The 26,409-nt window shown below is 37.2% G+C and overlaps 1 protein-coding gene and 1 non-coding gene across 2 annotated transcripts in view; both read right to left on the reverse strand.

Moving 5' to 3' along the window:
* Window positions 1-940: 940 nt before the first annotated feature.
* The window catches only part of LOC139736339 (Golgi-associated plant pathogenesis-related protein 1-like), a 30,135-nt gene continuing 4,666 nt past the window's right edge, over window positions 941-26,409 (reverse strand). Inside the window, exons 2-4 of the mRNA XM_071647094.1 lie at window positions 13,538-13,759; window positions 11,466-11,543; window positions 941-1,272 (exon numbers count right to left, since the gene is read on the reverse strand). Coding sequence (XP_071503195.1) covers window positions 1,115-1,272; window positions 11,466-11,543; window positions 13,538-13,759 — 458 coding nt within the window. The 3' untranslated portion in view covers window positions 941-1,114. The remainder of the gene's footprint in view (window positions 1,273-11,465; window positions 11,544-13,537; window positions 13,760-26,409) is intronic.
* On the reverse strand, window positions 12,868-12,949 carry Trnas-aga (transfer RNA serine (anticodon AGA)). Its single transcript has one exon. It is a non-coding gene; the product is annotated as a tRNA-Ser (tRNA).

The following is a 26,409-nucleotide window of genomic DNA, read 5'->3' on the forward strand; positions in this document are numbered from 1 at the left end:
AACAATTTTAGAATATTGCCTGGTTGATCGGTGGAAACACCATTCTGGGCCCTGTTGCATAAAACCCTTACCGCTGGACTTACCGCTCCTTTCTAGCGGTAAGTCTTCAAATTAGCGGTAAATTTTAGAATCCTTGATGCTGATTGGCTGTGATGCCTAATTTTGACGGTAGTTACCATTGAAATTCAACGGTAAGTTTTATGCAACGGGCCCCTGGTCTATCATTGGCGTATATAACGTGAACTGCAGTTCAGAATGATTGTGTATTCATGGATTGCATTTTTCCCGGGAAGGAGTCACTCGGCAGGACGTGCATGCATTCTGCAACAAAAGTCTCTATTTCACTATCAAATCAAGCATCCAATCAAAAAGGTAACTTTATAATAAGATATCAATTCATTACTTATTTTGTAGATGAACCATTCATAATCTACATTATTGGCCGTACATTCTCGTCAAAAGGTACAGATGCCTAGATAAAACATATTCAGTTCTAAAAGACACTTCAAAAATCTTTGAGCACATTATAATTATTGATTTAAATACAACCCAACCTCAGACAACGCCGTGCATTTCCGCCGTTTTAGATAGGCAAACCAATGAAATCGTTTAATTGATGCTTGTAGTACTTCGTACAATAGAATAAAAAAGGACTATACTCAGATATTAGACAAAGTATTTCTCGTGAAGTATCACAAACACATTTTGAATATGAAATCTACATGACTAGGAGTATATATCGCTCTCATAATAAAAATCCTAAAAGTGTGCATAAAAACGTCTTCTTCCCTACGGGAAACAAGAAGAAATAAGAAAAGCAGATATGCAATACAAACTTTTAAATCCATTCGAAAGGGCGAGGTGTGTTCTCTCATCAAAACACAGTAAGGAATGTTATTCACACCTTTTAACAGAAAATGATTTTCGTGTATATATAGCTCTTTTGAAGAGATCATGTTGTATTTTACTAGTTTATTTCCTCCACGTGTTTGCGTGCGTATGAATGTAATAAGTAGAGGAATAAGTACAATAAGTGCATGCGTGTGTGTGTGTGTTTGTTTGTGTGTGTGTGTGTGTGTGTGTGTGTGTGTGTGTGTGAGTGTTGTTCTCGTGATCACTTTTTCTGGAGTACGTTCTCCGGGAATTGTCCCTGTACGTTCCCGGGGGGCTCGTAGTTGAAGACGGAGAAGACCTGGTTCTTGTTCTGCGGGTTGACGGCGACTCCAATGCCCACCCTAAGGCTACTCTTCCAGACCAGCTGGGTAAAGTGACCTGTCGACAATAAGCATTAATAAGACAATATTACAGTCAAACGCTCTGGACAGGTTTTATTGTATTTCAAATTACATATCACAATGTGACTTATCTGCCCGGTTAAGGTAGGAATCCTTAGGAATGCTATGTTGTGTTATCACGCTTATTGTGAAAGAGCCTTCCTGAAGACGCGCATTATACCTGCCAACACATGTGCACGCTACAGTGAATCTAATGATGACGAGTAGGCTGCTATGATAAACCTTATAAGCAAGTTCGCAATACCACTTTGCGCATGAGCAGAAAAAAAAGTCATTCGTACCAACATGCATGCTTGTTTTTAAATTCACTGGGATAAGCATCTGTGATGTAATGATTATTCATGTCATCCTTATAAATGCTGCTTGTCAGCTCATCCACCTGACAGCCAAAGTGGTAGTTGGCAATATCAATAGAAAGAGACTGTTAATACATTCAATGCAAAATAATGAAATGGATGCTTTCCCCAAGTATTAATTTACAGATCATTTTGGTCATCTGGTCTACGAAAGTTTTTTGTTTTTGTTTTTGTTTTTGTTTTTTAACAGGACTGATGAATCCCATTAATTGTTACATAAAGCTTATGGATATGCCGCTCTGAAAACGACAGAAGTGCCCCTAACCGACAGAGAGAGAGAAAAAAGAGAAAGGTCATTCGCACTAATGTACCCACGAGCTAACTCCGAACTGGCTTAGTGTACATCACTGCGACCTTTCTGTAACGTTTGTATAATAGTCCTCACTTTAACTGTATGTGCACAATGCTATAATACTATAATAATGTTTTGAATAGGTTGGTCCTTGGAGAGCATGGACTAAACAGCTTACAACGACTGCAACCCGCGAACATTCGCAACTACATTGTCACCTTGCAGCTGATTATGCATGGATGGTCACAGCTGATTGGTTCGCTCTCGGACGTTGCCATGGTACCAGCCAATTGCAATTATTATCAACGTTTATGACAGGCTGCAGTGCACAATTCTCGTCGTTTGCTCAACCGAGCAAGAACAAGAAACCGGAAACAACCCGAGCGTGCGAAGAGCATGATAAAAAGGATCTTAAATATAGCTTAAAGATGGCTTTTACAAAATACAGGATGCATAAACATAAAAAAAAAATCAAATAAACTGAACAATGAAATAAGGTTCAGTAAAGTCGGGATAAAACTGAAGCTCAGAAATAACGAAACTTCTAACGCTAAATATGTTTTTGTAGAAAACAATGCATACTGTCGGCAAAATTGCAATATGGGAATTCAGTGAAGAGGTGACAACATCACACAAAATGCTTCTTTTCATTGGCTTTCGCACATGATACAGAGCGGCACCAGATTTCTTTGTCTTTTTAAATCCATTTGAGATAAAGAAATCACTTTTGTATACACCAAATAAACAAGTTGGGTTGAAACTGTAATGATTTAAGTGAAAAAGAGTTTGCGAGATATATTTCGAGATATATAGATCAATTGTGTATAATTGACAAAGGCGGTGCTTTTCGTATCATTCTCATGTCTAAACTGGAAAGAAAGGGTTGTGAGACAGTAAAAAGTAATCTCTTTTTCGTGAAAGGAAAAACGTGTCAAAATTTTATAAGTCATAACTTTCTACACGTTCGTCCAATTGCAACGGAACTTTCATAGTTTACTTTTCCCCAACTTCACTCTTTTCTCACGAACGTCATTCAGTGGAACGCAAAATGTGAGATAAGTTTTCCTTTAAGCCGCGGACAACCATTCTCATAATGATATGACTTCGGAGTATTGCTCTCCCACGAGTCGGGACGCTTTTACTGAGCCATGCTCCACTGCCGAGCATGATCCGAGGCTGTATATGGACAATTACCCACCGAGACCAGCGACACGAGTCATTGATCGTAGCCCCTTGATGATGTATTTAATGCTGACATACGATTAGTCATGATAATAATCATGCTGCCAGTTAGGAACAAAGAAAAGCAGGTAGAAAGATGCAAGAAAAAAACAACAACAACAAACTATGTAGTGACACAATTAATGACAGCAAAACGTCTGTTCGGCTCTCTAAAACGGACATAATTGTAACAAGAATACATCATGAATGAATAAATACACGACATACTCGTACATGACAGATAATAGTGTTAACAACACTAGATCACTTATATGGTTATTAACGTAAAATCAATGAGGATGAAGATAATACTGACAGTCATTCCGGTAGGATGTTGATACCACTTCTAATGTATTTCATTTTCTTGATCTAGTAATGGTGATATACATGATAGTCATAATGATAATGTTAGAAGAATAATAATGATTCTTCTTCTTCTTCGTCGTCTTCTTCTTCTTCTTCTTCTTCTTCTTCTTCTTCTTCTTCTTCTTAATATCAATATTATCATCATCATTATTGCATACTATATATGGCCATTCGTATCGTCATTACGATTATGTGGAACGCTTGTGTCATTTGTGAGGCGACACATATGTGGCGCAGAATGATAACCCCCCCCCCCCCCCGGCCCGTTATGGATGAAATAGATCGACAGTATAACTTATGAAACAGCAATCAATCAGGGGGGGGGGGGGAGGCATTTCATGAAGCGTTTTGTCCGACATTTTCATGAAGCAATTTGTCGCAGGGGCGGCGCAGCCGTGGGGGCCGTGGGGGCCGTGGGGGCTCGGGCCCCCACACTTTTTGTGCACCATACAAAGGAATACATAAGGTGTCATCACTTTGGGCCCCCACACTTTTTTCAACCCGGAAGTATGTAAGAGGCACTACAATGGGAGGGGAGAGAATGAGCTGAGGACCTTTTTTTTTTTTTTTTTTGCTTGTCAGCTGAAACCCGGAAGTGGACGGGTAGAGAGAGAGAGAAAAAAAAAAGATATGGGAGATGGTTGGTCTGAATATGGTTTCCATATATCAATTCATTCTCTCCTTTTACATGACTTGATGATTATTTCACCCTTCATTTGTGTCATTACATGCTACAAACCACATGAGGTGTGTATAGTAAAATATGCTTATTCGTCAGAAGATGCAGTCAGTATATAAAGTTTATTTACTGCATTGACCTGTCTACAAGTAAGAACAGATTTCATCTTCTGTGATTTGTTATGGGTATTGAGGAAATGTTGTAGTCTAGAACAGCAAACTAACTGTTTTAAGGTATTTACAAAAGAAAATAGTTTTTTTCTCTCAGGCAAGTACAGTGGTTAATATAAAGTTTTGATTTCAGAGAATTGATTCATCCAAGGATGTACATGATAACTTTTAGGCTTTTCTCTGGAAAAAAAAAAATATGGGAGATGTTTGGTTTGAATATGGTCTCCATGTATCGATTCATTTTTCCCCATTACATGACTTGATAATTATTTCACCCATCATTTGTGTCATTACATGCTATGTACCAAATGAGGTGTGTACACTTGTACAGTAGTACATGCTTATTCGTCAGAAGATGCAGACAGTATATGAAGTTTATTTACTGCATTGACCTATCTACAAGTAAGAACAGATTTCATCTTCTGTGATCTGTTATGGGTATAGAGGAAATGTTGCAGTCCAGAACAGTGATAAATTAACTGCCTTAAGCTAAAAGATTTTTTTTTCATATAAATTTTTGACTTGAATTATATTTGAATTTTTTTCTCATTTATATAAAGTTTTGACTTGAACAGAGAATCGATTCATCCAAGGATGTACATGATAACCCTTTGGCTTTTCTCTGAAAAAAAAAAAATATATATATATATATGGGACATGGATGGTTTGAATACGGTTTTCCATATATCAATTCGTTTTTCTTCCATAGCATGATTTCATAACTATTTCACCCTTCATTTGTGTCATTAATGCTACATACCAAGTGAGGTGTGTAAATTATGCTTATTCGTCAGAGGATGCAGTCAGTATATGAAGTCTATTTACTGCATTGCCCAGTCTACAAGTAAGAACAGATATTACCTCGATCAATACAACTGTATGCTCAAATGATAAATTTTGTATTGTTTATTACCTACACTGCTAGGTCAAACTTGAATGTGGAAGCTTCGGTAATTTCTTTTCTTTTTTTTCGGCAGGTCAGAATGACTGACAAGGGTTTTTGTATTTTTTGCCTAGTTGGTGCATCTGAGCTCCACTTATTCTTTTTTCTTTTTGTGCACCACGAACATACACGTATTCGTGTTTCAAGTCTGAGTTGTTATTTCCACATAAAGTGAATCTGAAGATGTATTTATCATTTCCTGAAACTCAGAAGGCCTAACCAATAGGCCTTATGTCGATAGTTATAATGAGCAGGTCTGGTTTAAATTTGACGCGCCATGGAGTCGAGTTCCCATTATGCTACCAATTACCAAGTTAGCGTTGTCTGATGCAATGTCGACCTAACACACCCATACACCGAAGTGTCTTGCTATTGTGGTATTGCGGTGATTTAGCATCTCTTTGGTGTATAGGTTCTATGTGGCTGTGTGTGTCCGGTGCATTTTGTAAGACCCCTCCCTCCCCCCCCCCCCCCCCAAAAAAAAAGTATTGTATCCACTAGCTCGCTACAGTCCATGAATGTTAAGCGAAGCTTGCCAACATTTGGCCTTATGTAAGTAGGAAAGCAATGACCTTACTAAATTATGCAGATTGGACCTAATCCGCCACGTCGTTTGACGTTATAATGCCCAAGATTTTGTATTTCTCCTACGACATAGCATGGCGTCAAGGTTCCATTGTTCTTTACATACCTTGTCAAGCTTGAGCATGCATACTTTTGTCTGTTTGTCTTTTTTTTTTTTAAATCTTGCTCTTGAGTGCAATGCACTGATAATTGCCCAACTATCGCTGTGCAACATTGCTTTCATACCCTGGTACTGTGAATTTCACAAGGTTCTTAAGTTCAATACATAATGCATATTTTCACACGCGCCATAACAGTCACCTGTTGTTTGTGTCGGTTTCATACAGAGTTGACAGCCACTCGCTGTGGAATGTGTTTTTCAACACGAGATAAATGCATGTACGTCTTCCGACAAGTTTCCCATAGTCTTTCTCTTTTTCTTGTTAGTTTCTTTTCCTCCTTACCTTCCGTCATTTTTTTTTTCGTTTTCTTCTTCGTCCTTTTCCCTTTCTCTCCTTTTCCTTCTGTATTTCTGTATGGGTAATGTCAGGCTTTGATTTACAAAACACTGCTGATTTCGCTTTTCAAGGATAATCTATGCATATGTATACCGTTCATAAAACGTTTGTATTATTTTATTAGACAAAGTAGGGCAACATACTCGATTTACGTAATTAACTCATTCCCCGGAAGAGATGCACGGCTCGGTGACAGCAACAGTTTAGCTCGGCTCTGTAACTGTATTGTACATTTTATACCTGATAATGATGTCGAGGCGGATATGTTCTTTCATTCCAACAGTTGAGTTTTGTTATTTGCTTCCTTTTCTTTCTTTATTTTCAGCCCAACTTTTTCTATATATATGTCTTTTGCTTTCAGTTTGGATGCCCACCCAGACACCCGTTGTACATGCATCTTCGTTTACTTGTTCTATTTGTTCTGTGTTTGTCTCCCTCGCCATTATTGGTCTCTCTCGTTCAACCCATTCTGCTTTTTCTTACTCCCACTCCACCTTCCTCGAAGCGATCATCCCTACATCAAGACTCCTACGCCAGCATTGCACATTGCTACGTGTATCGAATTGTTCACGTGCTTTGTCACACGTTGCCTGTTGGCCGCTTTCCTTTTCTATCGCACGCTTCCTCTTCACACTTTTGCTGGTAACTCAGAACTCTATTTCAGACCATATCATTATTTACTATGGCTGATTTCGTAAATGCACCCTTTCATTCTATGTCGAATGATGATTTTTTTTGAATTATTTAGACACACAACATCCGAATCTGATTTAGTTGATGGAGTACCAGTTACACATGCAACTCCCTATGATAATTTCGCAGCCGATAATTTGAATTCATCAGCTCCTGAATTTACTTATGATTTTGATGATTCAATTCAGAACCCGCTATGTAATTATATAACTGTTAATGAATGTAAAGATATGTATCATAGTTTTTCTAAAGACACGTTTTCTTTGCTGCATCTAAACATAAGGAGTTTAAATAAGCATTTTGATGAGTTACAGTTTTTATTAGAATCTGATCACACTCAATCATGCTCTGTCATTGGTCTGAGTGAAACTTGGCTAACCGCGTCGTCTGAAAACTCTTTTGCTATCGACGGATATAATATGTATATTAATAACAGATCTGACAGGAGTGGAGGTGGCGCTGCATTTTATGTCTCAAGTTCTTTTAAATGTGTTATTCACAGCGATATCTGCAGAATGGATAGTACCGTTGAATCTCTTTTCATTGAACTTAGTATTCCAGGATGTAAGAATGTGGTAGTTGGAATTATATATAGACCTCCCAATTCAAATATTGTAGATTTTTTTACTTATATTGCAGATTTGGCAAAAAATCCAATAATTCGAAACAAGGACTGTTTTTTACTTGGCGATTATAACATTGATTTGTTGAAATCAGGAAATGATCATTCTTCAAGTGAGTTTCTCGAAACGCTTTTGTCTTCTTCCTTTCTGCCCCTCATTTCCAAACCGACTCGGGTTACAGATCATTCGGCTACTCTCATTGATAATATGTTTTGTAATGTTTTACCCCTCCCCGACTCTTTTATAATTCTTTCAGATATAACGGATCATTTTCCAATAATGACTTCCTTTACTTTGAGAACGCTTGTTAATGACTCCAAATCTTCATTTCCTTTATTTAAACGTAGAGTGTCCCCTGAAAAGTTGGCCAGTCTTGATGCTGCTCTTGATAATGCAGATTGGTCACGAGTATATGACAGTGACGATGTTAATTTGTCTTTTGACAATTTTATGAATATTTTGAATTGTTTTTTGGATGATATAATTCCTAAACAAAAGAAAAGAATGGATTATAAGAAGACTCCTAGGTTACCGTGGATAACTAAATCAATTCTTCGCTCAATTAACAGAAAAAATCGTTTATATTATAAATACAAAATGGAAAATACTGATCAATCGAAAAGGAAATACACATCTTATAAAAATACACTAATCAGAATTTTACGTTTTGAGAAGAAAAATTATTATTCACGACAGTTGTCAAAATTTCAGTTTGATATTAAAAATACCTGGAAAGTTTTAAACCGGGCGATGAATATACAGAGTAAAAAAGTAGAGATTGATCAGATTAAATCGGATGATAATTTGATTAACAATTCTGTTGATATTGCCAATGTTTTTAACTCTTATTTTTCTCAGATAGGTGAATCGCTTGCTCAAGATATCCCGGCCACAAAACAAAATTTTACTGAATTTTTTAGGTAAATGTAACCCAAATTCTGTTTTTTTTTTATTCCAACGAATAGGTATGAAATTATTGATATTGTTTCTTCTGTTAAAAATAAGCGCAGTTCCGGTTATGATGGTATTGATAATTGTATTCTTAAAGGAGTCATATCTGCAATTGCAGACCCTTTGACTCATATCTTTAATTTATCAATTTCTCATGGTATATTTCCTGATAAAATGAAATTGGCGAAAGTAATACCAATATATAAGAAGGGTGACAAACTGGATATCAGTAATTATCGCCCAATTTCTTTATTATCTTCATTGTCTAAAGTATTAGAAAAAATGATTTATACTAGAATTATTAATTTTTTTAATTTGCATAAAATTTTTACAAAGTCTCAGTTTGGATTTCGAGAAAAACATAGCACTATTCATGCAATTCTTCATTTCGTTGATAACGTGGTTAACGCAATTGACAACCACGCTCATTTAATTAGTATTTTTTGGACTTCTCCAAGGCCTTCGATACAATCAATCATAACATTTTACTTTATAAGTTATCGCATTATGGAATACGTGGGAAGGCCTTGGAGTGGTTTAAGAGTTACTTAGGTAATAGGAAACAGTTTGTTACTATTAAAGATAATAATTCAGTTATAAGAGATGTCAAGTGTGGTGTTCCTCAGGGAAGTCTTTTAGGACCGTTGTTATTCATAGTATATATCAATGACTTTTCTTCTGTTTCTGAAATACTTTCTTTTATTCATTTTGCAGATGATACCACTGTTATTTTTGCTCACAACGATGTTGATATTTTAGTCCAAAAAGTTAACACAGAACTGTTAAAAGTTACTAATTGGGTCAGGGCTAATAAATTATCATTGAATCTTCAAAAAACAAAATATATGCTTTTCAGTAATACTGTCGAAGTATTAAATTCTACCATAGTTTTAGATGATATTAATTTAGAAAGTGTATTAGATTTTAAATTTCTTGGTATAATTGTTGACAATAAACTGTCTTGGAAAACACATATTGATCATATCTGTAAAATTATTTCACGTAATATAGGTGTTTTGAACAGATTGAAATTTTATATTCCTCAAAAGTCATTACTCATGTTATACTCCACTTTGATACTGCCTTATTTGAATTATGGAATTTTGGCTTGGGGTAATACTCATCAGACCCTCTTGAATAGAGTGTTGTTACTGCAGAAAAAAGCCCTCCGTATTATTTGTCATTCTCCTACACGTTCACATACAAATTTACTGTTTGCTTCTAATAAGTTACTAAAAATAAATGAGTTGTTTTTATTCAACTTAGGTCAATTTATGTACATGTTTAATAACAGTTCACTTCCATCTATTTTTGATTCAATGTTCCTTAAAAACCAATCATTTCACTCCTATCCCACCCGACGTTCAAATGAATTTCATTTACCTTTTTTCCGAACAATTTTAGGGAAAAATTCATTTATCTACACTGGTCCAAACTATTGGAATTCTCTGAACCACGATATAAAAACAGCTCCCTCTTTGTATTCATTTAAACGGAAATTAAAAGCCTATCTTTTGCGATTTTACAATAACATTTGTCATGAATCGGATTAGTTTTACACGTTATTCATTTTGATACCCCTTTCATAAAATCCGCATAGTTGTTTACACATTGTCGCTCGTACTAGCTGACCACCGCCAAGTTCATGAATAAAGTTTTGGGTTAAGTTAGTCATGCAGTTGATGGATTTTTCTTCGGGATCTGCACTCTATACGCTTATATAATGAGGGATTTTTTTTTTCCGTCCGGTCTTGTCTCTGTCTTGTTTTTGTTTTCCGTCCGGTCTTGTCTCTGTCTTGTTTTTGTTTTCCATCGTCCAGCCCTCGTGTATCGTTATCTCCGTTGTGCTAGTCTTACTTCCTGTCGTAGTTTGTCTTTTGCGTTTAACTATAGCCTCGTCGATGTCCCAGTGTCGTTTTATGTCCGTTTATATGTTAATGTTGTCATTTTGTATTTTTCTTCCTTTTCTGTCTGACTCTTTATGGGCTTCCATTTCTAATTCTATTTTGTCAATGTTTTTAAACATTTTTTCCTCTCTACTTTTTTTTTCTCTGCTGTTATAACTATTTTCGCTGTTGTTGCTTCAGATATTTTCGTTGCTGTCCTGATGCCGATAATTATTACCAATATTTTCACTGATTCTTTCTCTCCTGAGGGGCCCACACTCTACAAGCTTCGTCTTTTCAGTGGGTCCCTCCGTTTTTCGCCTTGTGTACGTTGATATTCAACTTTACTTTAATTTACTTCAGGCATTGTAATGTATCTTTACTGCAAGTATACAAGTACTGTTTTACTCTGTTAAACTCACTTTGATTGTTTGTTTGGTTTTTTTTTGGTACGATTCTTATCACTGAAGAAAGAGTGATGTATGTTATGTTATTTTTTACTGTCGAAAAACGGAATAAACTTGAATTTGAATTTGAATTTGAGATGAGCTGAGGACCTTTTTTTTTTTTTTTTTTTTTTTTTGCTTGTTAGCTCATGAAACCCGGAAGTGGGCCCCCACACTTTTGAAAACAGTGCGCCGGCCCTGTGTCGTACATATTTGCTCTCAGCCAATCAGATGCAAGGATTTCATTAGCTTATAACAGTTTGTCAAAAAACATAGCTGACAAAGCGCTTCATGAAAGAATGCTCCCGGATCGGTCTATAGAATATGAACAGTTTAGAAGACCTATGTGATGAGTAGATAATGATGAAGTGACATTATGATTTGGTTGGATGATTACGATGGTTTCTGATCAGGCTGGATGAAAACAATGGTTTCCCAAATCGGAGGTGATTATAAACTTACCCGTCCCCGAGGTGAAGCCAGGATTTGAGAAGTTATAATTATTGATCTCATCGTAGAATGCCTTCGATGCCATCTCTCCTATACATGTAAAAGAGAAATAGATGAATAGATAGACAGAGACATAGATAGAAAGATATAGATAGATAGATAGATAGATAGATAGATAGATAGATAGATATTCATTTATTTTTCATTCTTCTTTTTCCAACAAAACATAACGCATAATATATTTGGAATTACATCATAAACATAAACATTCGACTTTGTAATAGATAAATGATACAAATAAACAAAAGAATGCATACTGCCAAAAAAGTACAAAGTTATGCTTCAGTTGAGAGAAAAAAAAAAGAACTGAGAGGTCCACTAAAAAGCAAGCTTGTATGTTGTGAACCACTCAAAAAATGAACAAACTTATGAATTACTTATTTACAAATACTTATCACAGATATAATTTACGACAGAATGGAACAAGACAGTAGATAGATAGATAGATAGAGGTAGATAGATAGATAGATAGAAAGATAGGATAGATATATAGATAAATAAGATAGGTAGATAGATCAATAGATAGATACATACATAAGATAGATAGATAAGATAGATATAGATATAGATAGAAAGATAGATAGATAGATAGATAGATAGATAGATAGGTAAATAGATAGATAGATAGATAGATAGATAGATAGATAGATAGATAGATACAGAGAGAGAGAACAATTACCAACAATCAAACAACTGTAAATAAGTTGGGAACACAATCTGTGTTTGTTTTATCTCACAGACATGATGAGTCTTATCATTCTGCATACTAGTATGTAGGAAGAGAAAACTTTTGTAAATGAGATTTTTATAATTTGCTCCACGCCAATCATTACTGTCAAGGATTGTAGTTTTTGTTAGTCTGAAAGGAAACTTGAACCGCTTTTTCCCAAACACCTTTCTCGAATTATTCTTTATACTGTGATAATTGGGTATATGAAAGAGCCAGGAGCTGAATACAAAATGTTCCTAAAGGTGTAAAAGATTTTGTTGAAGCGTTATGTATTGCGTCAACCTATACCAGCTAAATAAAATAAAGTATCATAATAATCTGTTTTGTCTGAAAATCTTCGTGTGATTTCTCTACATGGGCTCTAGTAATAACAAAATATTTGTGATTAGGGAAATCACTTTGATATATGTAATTTTTGTTACATATCAGAGTTTGAGAAACAATCGTTTAAAGATACAAGGACATTTTGAGTCTTCGGGCAAAAAAAAAATTGTTGCAACGATAGTTTCTTTGCAGGAAGAGTCAACTTTGGGAAAAAAATACAATGAAGAGAAATAAAAAAGACATTCTTACACTTCGAACAAAACGGAGGAAGAAAAACAAAAAATGAGATAAAAAGTTTCTCGTAGTCGGCAGGATTCGAACCTGCGCGGGGAGACCCCAACAGATTTCTAGTCTGTCGCCTTAACCGCTCGGCCACGACTACTCAGATGGCGTCAATACAGCCAGTCTGTTGATTTATTCTTGGAATTTGTTAATTTCTTTATCGTTCCGTTCCAGTAAAGATAACATGCTGTTATACTCGGTCATCGACATTGTCATGACGTTCACTCGCATGCATTTCGCCCATTAATTATTACAAAATGTTAGAATGGCAGGTGCATGCTGTATAGAGATGAACTCAAAATAGGATGCAGGCCCTTATGGCTGCATGCCAAATGTTTTGAAACTAGACAAAGAATGCACGGATGAGTCCCCTAAACGAGGAGTAACAAAGAGAGTGGCACACACATACACACTAAAAAAAAAGTCTCATTCGCATGTTTGCTCATTTTGTTTTTTTCACGAAAGGGGATACACTGATCGTCGTTCCCCCAAATCATAACACAGGATTGCCATTTATTATTATGATTAATGTTGTGACCGAAAAAGACAGCTGATGTAGAAACAAGCTTGTGGAGGGGTTGAGATGAATAGATAGATAGATAGATAGATAGATAGATAGACAGACAAACAGACAAGACAGAGGGGGAGAGAGAGAGAAGGGGGTGGAGGAGATTAGAACCACGCCCACCTGTGATGTTCTCTGTGCCCCTGGAGTCAAACGCGTAGTGGATATTCTCCCCGTACTGGTGCTCGCTCCTGTGCGCTAGTTGTGATTTCTTCGCGCAGGTCTCCGCCCACTTTTGCGCGTACTTGTTGATCTTGCTGTCGATTTTCAAAGCGGGAGCCCCGTGCTCGGCTCTGTATTTATTGTGTGCCTTGAGCGCATCTCTCCTGAATTTTGAGCGGTACGCTGTCAGGAAAAAAAAAAGGTGAGAGAAAATACTGGCAATTGTTAATGCAATCAATAAAGCAAATTAGAAAAGCAATGCCAAAATCTAAACTAATATCTTCAATGACATGAATGATATCTAATTTAATACAGGCAATCTTAACATGAAATATCGTAAATTGTGCCGATAATGACTTTCCTAACTCAAATGGTATATGACATCTTAAAATGCATGGTTTTACATGTGAAGATTTTGATACAATCAAACTGAAATTTCGTTTTTCTCATTATTGTCAGTGTTTTGATATACGCTGTAGTTTATTACTTAGAGTTGAATTGGAAAATTACCTTGAAGGCACAGTTTTAAATGAAAACACTTAAAGGAACTATCTTCAAGTCTATCCAGGGAAAGAATGGACAGGTGACAGATTAATTCTGCAGAATGTAGGCCCTACTTTGCCATGAGCTTCGGAAAGGGCCCTTTAAGTACCTAAAACAAAAGTATTTTAGACAACTTATAAAAAAGTACATAAATAATAATAATAATAATAATACTAATAATAATAATGATAATAAACTCTTCCCACACAGCGTAACTCTAGTATACAATAGACTGTCTTGTGGTTAAATTGAGGTATTGTACGTGTAGAAAGTATACCGGAAGTTAGTGTTTTTACTTTCTCCGGATAACTACGGTTGCCATGGTGCATGAACGACTGTTATTGTACACATAACACACGTGTCCTACACACATATCCACACCCAAGTACACACAGATATACCTACATGCACATTTTCTGAGACAAAAGATCCCAGATTGCTGATGTACAGAGGTCACACATACACACACACACACACACACACACTGACGGAAAATGCTTCATGTATTGTTATCTAAAACAAGTTCAGCTGCAAAAAAACCAAAAAACAATCACACTCACACACACACACACACACACACACACACAACGTAATCATGTTTTCATTGTCCTAAAGCGCTGGGGACACATGACCCCGTTTACAGTGCGAGGCTCGGCCGCGGCTCGGCCGCGGCCGAGCCCACCTTCATTTCAGTGTAAACGCGCAAAAGGCCAAATGCGAGGCCAAAATTGGCCTAGCATTTGGCCTCGCTCTGGAGGTGGTCTCGGCCGCGGCCGAGCCGCGGCTGAGCCCGGCCTTTTCTCAGTGTAAACGCAAACTGGGCCAAATGCGCGGCCAATTTTAGTCTGGCTTTCAAACCCTCTGCCTGTATCTTTCGCTATTCAGGATGTTAACCCCCTCAACGTCGAAAACTAGTTTAATTTAAGATGGTTTTGTCCTGCAAAGGATTTTTCCTTCGGCAAAGGCCTTTGCCTAAACGGCGACTTCATCGCCACGGAATTCAGTTGGAAAAGGGTCTGAAAACCAGACAATACCAAATTGCGTTTGTTTACAAGCAGAGCGCCACTACGACAAAATACGGACAAAATTGCGGGGCTCGGCCCCGCACTGTAAACGGGGTCCGAGGTACACCTCTTTACCCTAGAATAAATGAGCTGAAAACAGCATTACTCCAATTCACCACTATTGTTATTTTATCTCGACTATGAATTATTTTCACAGAAGTTCGCGTGAAGTTTCTCAGGAAATATAGAGGATATTTGACAATCACATTACTGACAGCAATCTATTTTATGTGAGAATCACAAACGGAAGTATAAACGTCGTGCGGGAGTCTTAGATTTGAAAAGATGTAGGTCTAATGTGGTTTTTTAGTCCCGGTATAAAACAAGAGGTAAAGAGAACTACATTACTTTAAAAATGGTGATATCTCCTTGATATCAACTTAATCTAATGTGAATACATCATGCCTTTGCTTTTCTTTTAGCTCTGGTAACGAAGCTCTTTGAACGAAGAAAAAATAAATAAAAAAGAGGAAATCGGTCTTTTCAGCCCACGAATGTCATCGTCATGGCCAGACACGTAGCTTGTCATATCTGAAATAAATATGTTACCACAGGCACCGCGGGGAGATAAGATTTCAACATCGGAAGTGAGCGAGCATCCCGAAACACCCTCGCACCCGACCCAAACGGCTTCCTTTTCCAAGCATCTCGTTGGTGCGCCTTTCCTGAAACACACCGGGAGTCGTTCATAATTGTTTTTAACATAATAATTATTGATACCACTAGCAATCACAATAGACCGTTTTCATAACGTATTCAAATCTATATGGATGTTTCTTTTCAGGGAACATAAATAGAGACGAGCTATTCCATGCTGGAATCCATGTAGTTTGCATATATTTCTTGTCGCTATGTCGGACAAGCCTCGGACAAGCTTTCAGGTTGTCAAGAACAACCTTTGTTTAAATGGTATGCATGAAATTTGAATATGATACGAAAAATTGATTAATGCGTACCAACAAGAGACCGAGTACTCGGCAGTCATTTTCATGTGTTTTGTCATGGGTGTTTGTGATATCATGTCATAAAAACAAAACAAAACAAAACAAAACACCGCTGACGACCTTTCCTTGTATTTTTTCCTTCGATATTTCTAAAATCCTCCCACCTTTTTACATCTGTCGATTTTACCTGTAACATTCTTATAGGTCACATTTCCAACACTGGCATTTTCACCTAATATCTCATTTTTATCTATAACATTTTTACCTCTCAATTCTTAATACCAGGCACATTACACTAAAGTTCCAAAATCATGGCATATAAACAGACTGCCGAAAGCTGTTACAAAATTAAAAAACACAGAAATCACTTTAAGGAGTCGTTTGGGGCGCTTTTTTTTTTGGGGGGGGGGGTTCTGTTCTGTTTTATTTTGTTTTGTTTTGTGAGTTTCTTGTGTGTGTGTGTGTGTGTGTGTGTGTGTGTGTGTGTGTTTGTTTGTTGGTGTTGTTGTTGTCGTCGTTGTTTTGCCAGACAACAAACATTCCTGCAGGCTATAAAACGCAGGAGGCACGCAGAGGAAAGAACGAAGGGAAATCTTGAATAGACGAGACAAAAGATGACATCTCTATTCATATCAAATCTTTTGTCAAAGATGTGTTTTTCATCGGTATAATGCATGATATAGTAATTGTGTGTGAAATTATATACTTCCCTTTTCCATATGCCACGCCTTCTGCAACCGACTGTGGCACGCAGCAAATCTCTTCGCGAGAGTCAGCTTCGATTGTTTCGCGGAAGCTTATGGACAGCTTCAGCAAACTTTTCCGCCTAATGTCTGATCGCTTGGTATGGCGCCTCTGGTGACATCCCGACCACGCCCCCCCCCCCCCCCCCCCCCCCTTACTGCAGTCCCCCCGTCCCGGACAAAAGAAAAATAGAAGCACAAAGTAGTTTGTTCAAGTGTATGAGCGGTATAACGATAAGTAAAGACGGGATACAAGTACATGCATTTCTGTGCCAAAATTCGCGGAAAGGAACTGTTAAGATTGAAAAGGCAATAAATTTCAGTTCATGTATATTCAAGTTGGCACTACATGGTACACTTATGACTTAGGCCTACAATTAAAAAACACGTGCATCAATCGTGGAAATTTCATCAAAAGCCGACACAGGACAAAAAAAGTTGTGGAATTTCACATTTCGACGTTATTTTCATTGTCCTATTATATCAGGACCAGTTGTTAGGTTGCTTACTTGTATATTCAGCAATGGAACTTTGAAAATGCACAAGTTTGGAGGGGTTGTCTGAGTTTCTTTCACAATTTTATATCTGAGGTAAATTCCCTTTTAAGAGTGCGTACATGTTTGGTGTAGAAAACATCTACAGATATACACAGTTTGAAATCTCATTCGTAGAAAAAAAAAGTTTGATATCATCTTCCGATCTTTAAGAATGTACAGCTTATCTCGAATAAAATCTTTATCAGGTTGGATAAAACTATCTTCTTTCAGAGTGTATAACATTTGAAAACATCTTTAAGATGATTTGATACGGTGTGAAATCATCTTCTTTCAGAGGGTATAGGATAAAAGTTTCTATGGAGACAATAATCATGAATGTGAAGAAACTTTCCTTTTAGACTGCATAGCGTTGAAAAATCCTTAAAAGATTCATTGATTCCAATGATTAATGGTCATTCTTTCAAAAATTATAGGTGGTAAAATCTTCCAGACCTATGTACATTGTAATATTACCTTCTTTCACATTGGATACAGTGAAATCATACCCCTTCAGAGTTTATATACCGTACAAAATAAATTCTGCAGTGTCGAACCATACTTTTTCATACAGGGCATACTATATTATATAGTATTTCACATTATATAGCACTGACATGTCATGTAGATAATACACTCAAAATCATGGGTACAATTCGTCGTTATGAAGATTCGTTAATCCGAAAATTAAATGAGGTCTGTTATTTTGAAGGTTTATTATAATGTAAAAACAACAAAGATTTCTAATTTCGAAGGGCAGCGAACTTCTAGGTACAGGGAATTTGTGTGTTTCGGAATAATTGACCTTCGGAATAACAATCTTTTTTTTTTTTCGAGAGAGAGAGGAAAACAAACATTTTCATGTTGAAAAACAGAATGAGGAAAATCTATCCCCATGGATAATGTGGAATACATAAAATGCGGATAATATCCCTTTATAGAAGCACTGTGGCATTAAAATCCTTCAAAAACAAAACAAAACAAACCTCTCTTCAGGGGCACACAGTCGATTAAAATCATTGAGAGTTAGGGTGAAGCATATTCATATTTTCTTCCACAGATATAGAACTGGGAATATTGGAAAGAATCTTCTAGCGTTCGCATGTTTAAAAATGAACATTTAAGAAATTTCATGTAAATTTATCTTATTCAAAATGCAGGTGTGACCACCTCTTCTTTAAAGACTGAGTGTGGAAAAAAATTTATTCCAGAAGACAAAGGAAAAAAAAAACAAATTTATCATTTAATCGATAGCTAATTCGAGCTTCGTGTATACACGACATTGCTTAGCCTATCCAGCACACCTGGATTTTAAATCACCGGTTTTTTTGTTTTTGTTTTTTTCAGACTGACCTTACGGGGCCCTTCATTAAGAGCTGCGTTTGATCTTACGCTCGTTATATTGAACACAACTCGGTGAATCGAGCGTAATTTCAATATTGAGCGTAAGTCCTGTTTCATAAAGACACTTACACTTGATTTCAAGAAAAATCAAGCGTAACTTTCAGTAGAATGAACGTTTATATTTGCGATCAATCGCAACGTTGTTTATGAGACGCAATTTGCGATTGATTGCAACTTACGCACAATCTTTATGAAACAGTCCCCAGGTTTTGCTGTAAAATGTTTAGTGGCATGCATTTCACATTCCTGCATGCCCGATGTTGATAATCTACAAACATGGCGTCATTCCGCCTCCAAAACTTGTGATCACTATCCAGTTAAAGAGAGAAATATCCTGGATTATAGTTTGTTGGTTCCAAGGTTCCTTTAGGTACCCGCTTCTTTAGGAGTTTCGGCTGGAGCAACTCACATGTATTATATACACATATGTATAGGTTTGTGCACGTTTTGACTACATGGTGTTATAACGTTAATTATCCGGGAATTCCGATAGGATTTGAGAAAAAAAAAATCTCAGCAAAACCCAAACAGGTAAACAATTCAAGTAGTCCGTCATTGTCGTAATGGGCAAACGCAAAAATAATTTGCCATATGAATGATTTGATGACATACAGTGAAATACTGTGTCAAACAACAAGTATGTATGTTCAGCAGGACACATGGAAGTTCGTTACCTTCGATGTTATCAATGAACTTGGTGTCGTCCATGGCTTCGGTCGACGTCGACTTGCCGTGGTGAAAATATAATCAATGAGGAAACAGCAGCGCCTCTGCACACGATAGCTATGATAAATTATAACAGCCTGAAACACTCATCAAATCGCCGTTTTGAGAAATCAGTACATTCTATACAGACGGTGCTTGATAGAACCAGCTGTATTTCTCGAAACACGAATGCGATTAATGACACGAAATCTGCAGTGTTTCTGCTCTTATAACTGAATTATTTCACCATGAGCTTTTTCCTCATATGAATGTCCTGGTCTTTTGTTACCAACAGGCATATAATGGTTATAATGATTGCATTCTTCTGCCCTAAGAAGATTCCTCTTACAGGGGGCCAATTGCTGGGGGTGGGGTGGGGAGGGAAAGCTGCTTAAACAAATCGGTCCCTGCACCAAAAGCAGTGAACCTTTTCAGAATAAACATTTCTTTCTTTCGTGCTTGTCTTTTTGTGTGAGTGTGTGTGTCCTTCTCTCTCACGGCTCGTTTGAAACATCAATTTTATGTCACGGCCTCGGTGCTGATTTCACATAAAGGCTTGTAAGATCGTACCATCGTGAATGCCACAGTGTTGAGTGGCTGCATTCACCTTGGTCCCCGTGCATGATAATACAACATTGTGTGAATGTACAGGTATGTTCAAACATGTAGGGGGTTGAAGAGTCAACTCTTCGAATAGGTATAAGCTCTTCATATTTCCCAGAAATCCCACAAGGCAGAAAACAGGAATCATTCGTCTTCATAAATTATTTTCCCAGTGTCGAAGCTGACTGCGTATGTTTGTCTTACGTTACACAATTATGACTATTTATAGCGACGATTTTTCTCTTTAATCGGAAATAACAGAACGACAGAATCTGAACGAGATTTCATTACTAGCCCGCGAACTGGTAGCATAGCAAAAAACAGACCTAAACACGGCAGGGTGCACCTTCCTGCACACGGTAACCAATAAATGTACTTGTATGTACATGTACATTGCAGAGTATAAAGAAAGTGCTGTGTATTATACACATACTCACACACACTAAACCTTATCTGTAGAATAAAATGAAAATGGAAAGAAATCGCAAGTGTAAAGCAAATTGTTACCGCTTGGCTATTACAGCAGCATCGCTTCAGTCTCACGAGACCGACGCCCACGAGTCATACAGCCCACGAGTTCGACACTATACGCAAAGAAAGGTCTATTCCTATGAGTTCGACACTAGGTAACCCCCCCCCCCCCCAAAAAAAAAAAACAAACAAACAAACAAACAAACAAACAAAACACACACAAAACAAAACAAAAACAAAAACAAAAACAAAAACAAAAACAAAAACAAAAACAAAAACAAAACAAAAGCAAAAACAAAAACAGCCCACGAGTTCGACAAACAACACGGGGCTAGATGTGTCGGTCTCGTGGGCCTTGTTTTGCTTAGTGTCGAACTCGTGGGTTGTATGACTCGTGGGCTGTATATATGACTCGTGAATGTCAGTCCCGTGACGTGCAGCCGATTAAACCCAAGCCTCCATTCTTTGTAAGTTTGCATTTTGTGTATGTGTGTGTGTGTGTGTGTGTGTGTGTGTGTGTGTGTGTGTGTGTGTGAATGTTGTGAAACAGCACAGCTCCCCTGCATTTCAAGTGTAATTCCACGCAGAAACGCAGGGGTTTCATCTTTGGTAGATCTTAATTTAAACAGTTAAGGATTATCGTTCGCAGTGTTTTGCCCTCAGCAAGGCTTTGTGGCATCATTAGAACAGCGTCTATAAATTTCCCTTCAAAAAGCCTTTGCTAGGGGGTCAAATCCTAACCCATTTCCATCCTTTAAAGGATATTCCTAGGAATCTGGAACAAGCATAATAATGTGTATGGCTGACCGCCTGCGAGAAGGGGATGTTTATCACAAATCATAGCAATCAAACCCATGAAATATGATCAGTTCCATTTTTTATTCTCATTTCTATAAACATTAGAGCCTCATGTTCCTGACTCGGATCAAAAGAGTATACCGCTGGTAAGTGGAAAACAGCAATTGTCAGGATCAGCTTGGCAACAATCAATCAGCGGCGAGCATTTCGATTTTCCATTGTCCGAAGTCGAACTATATGAAATATTTCAGTGAAACCAACCAGGTGTGACAACTCCTCCATGAACCGGTCATTACGCGACATTTTAGTAATAAATTTCTAAGGATTCGTAGACTATTTCAATGAATTGTTTTGCATGTAAGATAGGCAAATCATTTTGGTTTAGTTGATCGTCAATTTTCATCTTTTTAAATTCATGTGGTCGAATGAATGAAGCGGATGCAGCATGAGTCATGGTGTTTGAAGGTGCATTGGTATCCGTTTAGGGAATGAAACTATATCCTTCGTCTGTTTAAGTTTGTGGGTTTTTTTTTGTTTTTGTTTCATCAGCGATGAACTGGTTGTTACTGAGGTCGCCTGGCAACGAACTTATGGGAATTCCGAGAAATATAAAGTTAATAAAACATCAAATAGGCAATTGAGAGATGTTTTAAATCTGCATTGCACAACCAGTATATAGGATAACATGACATTACAGTATCTCAATCTTGGTACGATTGCCACTGCCCAGTAACAAATTAAGTTTTTGGAAGTTTTTTTCTTTTATTCTAGGCGCCCCGTACAGTGCTCCCCCCCCCCCGCCGCCTTATGAACTATGGTGACATTATTCTTTGTTTTGTCATTATCATGATAGTTGTTTCACAAAGATGTGCTTCTGCCTTTAGCAATAGAACAATGTCATGCCAACATTTTACAGAAGCACCAGTTTATATACGCTAGATTGTTCGACTTCCGGTGGGCTAGTTACGCTGACCGTCATACCCATATCAGTGCGCCATATACTGTAGCATTTAACTAAGCACAGGCGGTGACGATGCACGGGCAACAGCCAATTACTTCCGGCCCAAAGTCGTTTCGAGGCGATAAGTACATCCATTGCAATCCGTTAAGGGGAAACTTCACTCCATGTCGAAGCTGGTGCGTCATGAATACAATACATGTTATTGTCCGATCAAACAATCTTGTCAACACGCTGCAGATTCCATTTTGGGTCTTGCCATCAGGCTCTCCGAATTCATCATTATCAATTCCACATTCTACTTCGTTTCCCTCTCTTCCTCTTTCCCTCTTTCTCTCTCTAACTTTCTATCCAGAGCTTGACGGCAGGCGCCACATGGCTTAATAGCTGTACATGTCACTTTTTGCGTCTTACTGATCATAATCCTTACGATAGTTTTAATGCAACAACAGTCTATAGTGTATATACCAAAGTAAGCTTTATATGCAAATCATGTCTACTCCGGGAACCAATGATAGCTCGGTCACAGTAATGGTTCACATTTTAGTATATTTCTTCTTCTTCTTCTTCTTCTTCTTCTTCTTCTTCTTCTTCTTCTTCTTCTTCTTCTTCTGCTTTTCTTCCTTGGCACCATTAAATCACCTGGTCTTATCTTCTATCCGTTCTCCGTTTCTTCTTCACAAACAATGATTACTCGGGGCTTACATCCAAACAAGCTAGCTTTCATGTACCGCAGGTCCCGTCATACTTCTCTTTGATTAACCCCATTTCGATTTTGACCAGTCGTCATTACAGTCATGTAGTTACTGTGTGTTATCACCATGTATATTGTTTGTTTTCTGCACATTGTTTACAAGGTAAAAGAACTTGTATTATTACTTCCGTTGTAATGTTCATAAATGAGAAGTATGAAAATAAATGAATTGAAAATGAATTGAATATTTAGTCGAGCAAAGAGAACAGCAAAGATTCCTTTTAAAGAAAAATCAAACTTATAGCTTCTAGGAAGTTTCTATGCGGAAGTATGATGGAGACTAAACGATTTAACAGAATAGTGATATCGCGTCACGCTCGCCTTGTCATGCAAAATGTAATGAAAGGAAGTCTCCCTCTGTCTTTGTAACAATTCCTTGCAATGGATCGATCAATAAAACCTATTTTCTTCTTTTAATTATTACGAACTTTAGCTACCAGTACTCAGGGATGCATCTTAAGCTATACAGACTTATAGTGACAGATACTAGAGATAAAGATAGAGTTGTATAGAATCACTGACAATGGATTCTTTTTTTTGGGGGGGGGGGGGGGGGGCATTATTGGTAAAATCTTTGTGGAGAACGAAGCATGAGAGTTCTTTATCCTATATTTAAATCATACTCAATCTTAACAGTCTCCCCTCCACTTCCCCCACCCCTCCCCTTTCTCTCCCTTCAGTGGGGCAAAGTCTACTGTCCGACTCTTTGATGTGTGTCAGACAATCGAAGGTCCGACCCTGTCACGAAACAGGACTTCTACAATCTGAATTTCTGAGAATCTGTTATGGTCACCTGACATACCATTCTTCCTTTTGTCATCATCTTAATTGTTTAATTAAACAATTTAATTAGTCCGAATTTTTCCGCATTCTAGTCTGGATTTGAAATACCTATTTTTTCTTTCTCCTTTCTTCTTCCTCGCATAGTTTATGCCTTAGAAGTCATACTATGTTTGGCAAGTTCCCGTTTACTGAGAACGTGTTGTTTTATTCTTCTCTCTTTAAAAGTAGAGATGCTCTGTGACTTCAACGAAAGAGAATTGGTTTTGGAGCCGGGAAGAAATCATTTTTATCTTTTCGACGAATAACAAAGATGACAATGTACTGTTTATGTCATTTATATACGCGAAATGAATTCAGCCTTCACTGGCAACCATATCGATCATACCGCAAAAAAATAAAAAATAAAAAAAAATAAAAACAAATTTGGCTTGTCATACATCGTGTGGTATTTTTCCCCTTTTAAAGTTACTGTGTGCAATTGTGATCTTGTAATGGATCAATCAATAAAGAATCTTTTCTCTTTTGAATTATTTTGAACTTTAGCTACGAGTATACTCAGGGATGCATTCTAAGCTATACAGACTTATAGAGAAAGATGATAGAGATAAAGACAAAGTTGTAGAACTAGAATCACTGACAATGGATTCTTTTGGGGACATTATTGGTAAAACCTTTTTGGAGAACGAAGCATAGGAGTTCTTTATCCCTTGGTGCGCCGTGAAGTATATTTTTATACTCAATCTTTAATAGCAATCTCCCATCCCCCTTCCCTCCCCTCCCCTCCCCTCCCCTCCCTTTCTCCCCCTTCGGTAGGGTAAATTCTACTCTGACACTTTTCAATAACTTTGTCATTTTCATCCCAGATTATTATTTTTTTACATCTCTGACATTTTACTCTCTGACATTATAGCCACTAACATTCTCAGCTCTCGCATTCAAGTTGGGTTCTCGTGCACTGCTATTATCACTCTGGTATCTTTCCACACAATAATACTTTAACCATGTTAATATTATCACCCAGTGCGATGTTTACCCCGAACCACTCCTTTTTGGCCGTCGGGTGTTACTGCATTGTCGTTGTTCTGTATCTTTACAGGTTACAATGGCACATAGTAACTTTAAAAGGGGAAAAATACCACACGATGTACACGATGACAAGCCGATCCTTTTCTTTTTTGTGGTGATCGATATGATTGCTGTAAAGGCTGAATTCTTTTCTCGTATAAATGACATGAACATTGCATTGTCATCTTTGTTATTTGTCGAAAAGATAAAAATGATTTCTCAAGAGTCCCCGGCTCCAAAACCAATCTCCTTCGTGGGAGTCACGGAGCATATGTGACCCTGCACCACAAAACCAACAAAAAGTCGCCAGACACAGATTTTAAGTTAAGGGCAGATTCTGAAAGAGCAGACTCTAAGCTTTAAAATGATACATAGCTCATTTCAAATGGACTCTCCTAACATATCTAAATATTGGAAAGAAAGCACACATTCTAAAAAAGTGTGAACCGAGTGAAGAGGCTCTAAAGTACAGGGTTTATTCAAGCGTTTAATCTTCACCAAACCGTGCTACCTTCGCGATGAATGGGACAAAAAACAGGGTGTAAACCACCGGAGCAACAACAATGGAAAGATTATCAGATTAGGCTAAAATTAAAGATGCCTTATCAACATATTCTGTCCATGGTCAATGCCAATTTTCAAAGCAGTAACATTCTCCCTTCAAAAGTTATAAGACTTGAAAGTGAAGAGTATGGAAAGGGTTATCAAGAAATGAAAGGGGGCCTCTAAGCCATATCTGATCTCACTTCTCTACAAAAAAAAAAGGTTGTAGAAAAACTGCTGAATATGTACTTTCCCATTCATTTTATGATTCCAAACTTAAGAAAAACGTTAAAGAAGAATAGCTCTTTCAGAAAATATGAAAAAGCCAATATTGACTTGGTTGACCCATTTCACCTTTTTTTGAGTCCTCACGTAAAATCATGGGATGCGACTTTTTGTTCGTTTTGTGGTGCACGGTCACATATATATATATATATATATATATATATATATTTCAAAATATTTCGAAATACATTTCATTAAATAGAAAACAATTTATGTGAGTGGTGGAAACATTGCTTCTTTATTTTTTTCTGCAATTTGTAAGCTGTCAGACTTTGCTGGATTCTGACCTTTCTACAAATTGGACGGTAAAACCAAGTGCAAAGAGTAACACTTTCAAAGAGAGAAGAATAAAACAACACGTTCTCAGTAAACGGGAAAAATTGCCAAACATAGTTATGTAATAGAATTACTTCTAAGGCATATAATATGCGAGGAAGAAGAAGAAGAAGAAGAAGAAAATGGTATTGAAAATCCAGATCAGAAAGCGGAAAAAATCGGACTAATATCGGACTAATAAAATGTTTGATTAAACAATTAAGATGATGACAAAAGGAAGAATGGTTTGTCAGGTGACCATAGCAGATTCTCAGAAATTCAGACTGTAAAAGTCCTATTTTGTGAAAGGGTCGGACCTTCG

Source organism: Diadema antillarum, unplaced genomic scaffold, assembly GCF_040938485.1.
Source record: "Diadema antillarum isolate AM-2024a unplaced genomic scaffold, OU_Dant_1.0 seq00000637_RagTag, whole genome shotgun sequence".
Lineage (NCBI taxonomy): Eukaryota > Metazoa > Echinodermata > Echinoidea > Diadematoida > Diadematidae > Diadema > Diadema antillarum.